The 4,658-nt window shown below is 39.4% G+C and overlaps 1 protein-coding gene across 1 annotated transcript; it reads right to left on the reverse strand.

Annotated features, from left to right (window-relative positions):
• Positions 1-477: 477 nt before the first annotated feature.
• Positions 478-3,637, reverse strand: LOC140242540 (tubulin alpha chain-like). Its single transcript, XM_072322278.1, has 2 exons — positions 3,132-3,637; positions 478-2,513 (listed from the first exon to the last, which is right to left on the reverse strand). Exons 1-2 carry the CDS (start codon positions 3,430-3,432, stop codon positions 1,384-1,386), a joined length of 1,431 nt encoding a protein of 476 aa, XP_072178379.1. The 5' UTR covers positions 3,433-3,637; the 3' UTR covers positions 478-1,383.
• Between the last annotated feature and the right edge of the window lie 1,021 nt (positions 3,638-4,658).

A 4,658-nucleotide genomic window follows, 5' to 3' on the forward strand; every position in this document is an offset into this window, starting at 1 on the left:
AAAATGAAACAAGGTCCGTTATTCCGAAGTTTCGTCATTTCTATGGTTCACTATTCCGAAAATGAAATAAGGTTCGTTATTTCGAAGGTTCATTATTTCGAAAATATGTTTATTGGAAAGTGAATTATGGTTCGTTAATCCGAAAATGTAAAAGGGTGTGCACTTTCGGATTAACGAACCAGAGGGAATTATAAACCTTGTTTCATGTTCATTACAAACCTTCGGAGTAACGAACCTTCGAAATGATGATCTGTAACTGTAATGTCGTACTTTCTCTGTCTCAGTAGCATGTGTTGACTTGTTTAACAGTGGGGTTTTGTTTTTGTTTTTTTTTTCTTCTTTTTCTGGTAGTCAGGCCATTATATCATGGTAATTTCTCTTTCTTGACGAATACATTTTATGTTTTCATGGTTCCAAAACGCGTGGAATTGAAAGAGCACACAATATCACACATCGTCAAGTTTGATCGGAGCTACATTCTACACTATTCCTGCAGCTGTTTCAACAGTCACTACAGAGTAGGCCATGATTAAAGGTATATGATTTTGGTGAGAAGATCGTGGATGCTTGGCCAAAATAAATGCTAAACCTACTCAAACAACCACAATCAACCAAAAATAAAACCACTCAAATACGGAGTGGCTTGTTGTGTCTAGTTTAAAATTCTTTCTTGACGGTTAGAAAAAAAAATCTGTTATCAAGTCATTAGTGTGTGAATGAATGGCAATTGGAATTTTCCAGATTCGATTAACGGCACTATATATTTGCTTCTACCCATGGTGACATGTTGCAATCGAATTAGTTCTTTGTGTTTACAGCGCGACTATCTCTTTGGAAGTGCCTTCTAACATATAACTGTACTTTCCCTCTGGGCCATAATGGCCTTTACATTTCCATATACCATCCACAATTACATTGATCAAAATATCTTATTCAAAAGTCCTAAGTTAGAGTTAGATTCAGATATAGCATACTGTTGTTATCACAAAATGTTAAGACTATTACGAGTTGAAAGTCAAGTTGAGCGTTGCCCAAATTCATCTTATATACTGCAGTATTACGAATGAAATTATTAAATTCATATGAGAAAAATAAAGAAAGAAATGTACAGCAGTAGGTAATTAAACATGATTGAATCTTATGACCTTTAACTAGTTTAACTCTCTTCTTTATGCCTATTGGTTCCCCTTTTTAATGCATATGATAAAAAAGAAAGGGGCAGTCTTTTAAAAAAAAAAAACCTCTACAAGAATATTCTTCTGCAGACTATCGGATCTCTGATTTTGTCAAATTGTGCAGTTCCTTCTGTGACATGTTGCAGCTAGATCTACATACTTTGAACCTATCATACAATCCAACTACACTCATGTCAGTCGTGTTCTGTCAATATGCCTCCAGGTCATCATCTTCGTCAAAGTCTGTTGTATCCATTCCTACTTCTTCATAGTCCTTCTCCAGGGCAGCCAGGTCATCCCTTGCCTCAGAAAACTCTCCCTCCTCCATGCCCTCGCCGACGAACCAGTGGACGAAAGCACGCTTGGCATACATCAGGTCGAACTTGTGGTTGACGCGGGCCCACGCTGCTGCAATTGCAGTGGTGTTGCTTAGCATGCAAACTGCTCGTTGGACTTTGGCTAAATCCCCTCCGGGGACCACGGAGGGAGGAGTATTGTTGATACCGACCTTGAAGCCAGTTGGGCACCAGTCAACGAACTGGATGGTTCGTTTCGTCTTGATGTTGCTGATTGCTGCCGCGATGTCTTTGGGAACGATGTCGCCTCTGTACAGTAAACAACAAGCCATGTACTTGCCTTTACGTGGATCGCATTTGACCATTTGGTTGTTAGGGTCGAAGCACGCATTACTGATTTCGGCCACGGAGAATCTCTCGTGGAACGCTTTCTCTGTAGAGACGACTGGTGCGATCGTAGACAGAGGAAAGTGAATTCGAGGATATGGGACTAAGTTTGTTTGAAATTCTGTCAGATCAACATTAAGGGCGCCTTCAAATCGTAAGGAAGCCGTTATAGAAGAAACAACCTGGCCTATAAGTCGATTAAGATTTGTGTATGTCGGGCGTTCAACGTCGAGGTTACGATGACAAATTTCGTAGATTGCTTCGTTGTCAACAATGAATGCACAGTCGGAGTGCTCGAGAGTGCTGTGCGTGGTTAGAATAGTGTTGTAAGGCTCCACTACGGCGGTGGATACCTGAGGGGCGGGGTAGATGGCGAACTCGAGCTTCGTCTTCTTGCCGTAGTCCACAGAGAGACGTTCCATAAGCAGCGATGTGAACCCTGAACCTGTACCTCCGCCGAAACTGTGAAAAACAAGGAATCCCTGAAGACCTTCACACCCCTCGGCAAGGCGCTGGATGCGATCCATGACCTTGTCAATGATGTCCTTGCCGTTAGAGTAGTGGCCGCGGGCGTAGTTGTTGGCGGCGTCCTCTTGGCTGTTAATCATCTGTTGAGGGTGGAAGAGCTGACGGTAGGATCCTGCACGAATCTCATCTGCAGAATAGGGACAAGCATTATAAATCGAAATACAATATGATTTCGAAATCCATCAAAGCAAAACTGATTATTATTTGCTGACTTTCAATGAAATATCACGTGTGCCTCCACAATTTGGTGCTTTGCATCGTTAGTATAACTTCAAAGTTTAACAACTGATGCACACAATGGATTGAAAGTATCCGTCAGATACTAACAGTGTACTTTATAGTATTTTAAAGCAACCAAAGTGGCATGGTAACAATTATACCCGTAAAGATGTTAGTTTTAAGAGTAACAAACTTCATAATAATATTTATCATGATGGGAGAAGATCATAGCACAAATAACCGACTGCAACAGGAAGAAAATTAACCCTCTTTTGGCACAAATCATAGCTATATATTCCGGTAGTACTGATTATATGCTTGAGTTTACGTGCTTGTTTGTGCAATGCTAGTAACAGAGATGTTATGGTTGATAGATGTCGTAGGCCTATGCATGAACTGAACAAATTGTAGACAAGAGCATATAGGCTTTGTTTAAAGCTAACGTGCTCTTCAATGTGAAAAAATGAAAACAATGGTGCAAATCCTTCCAGAATAAAACAAGCGGTAGAGGATATAGCTGATGTACCTATTACTGTGGGTTCCAGGTCTGCAAAGATAGCTCTCGGGACGTACTGCCCAGACCCTGTCTCACTAAAAAAGGTTGAGAACGACTTGTCGACTTCGGTGTCACTAGCTGGCTCCTGTGCCAGCCGGCCGTCGGGCTGGATGCCATGCTCGATGCAGTAGAGTTCCCAGCAGGAGTTGCCCATCTGCACTCCAGCTTGTCCAATGTGCACCGAGATGCATTCACGCTGTGATATGGAAAGAGATGTTTTGTTTTCCTGTAAATCTATTCTACCCGTTACTTCTTCCTCTCTGGTCTTCATATGATATAAATACAGCCGACACAGGTAATAACATACTTAAAGAAGGTAATGGGTAATTAAGATTACTTTTGATAATTATGAAGACCCGAGAAGCTCAGGGTATCTTGCAGTGCTCTTTTTGACACACTCGTCAGTGTATGTTCTACAAAAGCAGCAAACAGAATGCAAAACTATGACAATCGCTTAGAATATCAAAATTCTAAAACTTGATATATCCAACAAAGACATCCCATTCAAGATTTATGTGAATAGTAGAAGTGCTGCTAGCAAGTTTATGGGATGAAACGGAGGATCGAGGCCAAAATCCAGTACAAGCAAAAATGGTCCCACAAAAAAAAAATCTTTGAAACACACACGCACAATTTAATTCGCAATCTATTTCTTTAAAATCTCAGATGTAAAATAATGGAAGAAAGGTTATCTATTTAGAAGCTACGCTGGAAAACACACACCGAAATAATAAATTATGGAAGTCTAAAATGCCTAGAATTTCTTTTTTTTTTTTAATCGTGATTTACAAGTCATTTATTAACCCGCTTTACTGGAATGATAAAGTTACTATTCACACCTAATATATTAAATGTTTTGATGGTATCTCCATTCTAGTGTTGAAAACGGGAAGGAAGTCGTGGGCTGTTAAAGAATTACCTGTTTCTTGTTCGACATGTCGTCAAATATCAGAACAAGGGACTGGAACCCTTCAATTCAACTATTCGTCCAGCAGTTTTAACAGCGTCCTCATGCGTCAGCTAGTATATTTCAAGGACCTGAAAGGTTCATAACGATAGGAAGTCTTTACGTAAGCACTGATCGAAATGACGAATGACAGTTTCTCAACTTTATATGTGAATCACATCCATATCTAAGTTGATTTTAAACAGAGTAACAGCAAGCAAGCAATTAGTGCAATTAGTAAGAAACCTGTAGGATTTTGAAGTTTTAAATGTTTTTATGAAACACCGATATCAGTTGCAAACTATGCAAACAAGATGGTAAAACTTATCTCCTCAAAAATCTTTAATACTCAGCACACAGAATTTTACAAATGCTCAGTACTTAAGTGAAGTCAAATAGAAATTTATACATGTTTGTAATGATATTGTAAGGTGATGATAGCATACCCTCATCTACTACCAAGAAAGGTTGCACCCAATACTCTTCCGTAGGAAGAAAATTCACAATTTTCTTATTTTACTTTAGATATTTCTAATTGTTTCTTTGACTCT

The sequence above is a fragment of the Diadema setosum genome, chromosome 19 (assembly GCF_964275005.1).
Source record: "Diadema setosum chromosome 19, eeDiaSeto1, whole genome shotgun sequence".
Classification (NCBI taxonomy): Eukaryota; Metazoa; Echinodermata; class Echinoidea; order Diadematoida; family Diadematidae; genus Diadema; species Diadema setosum.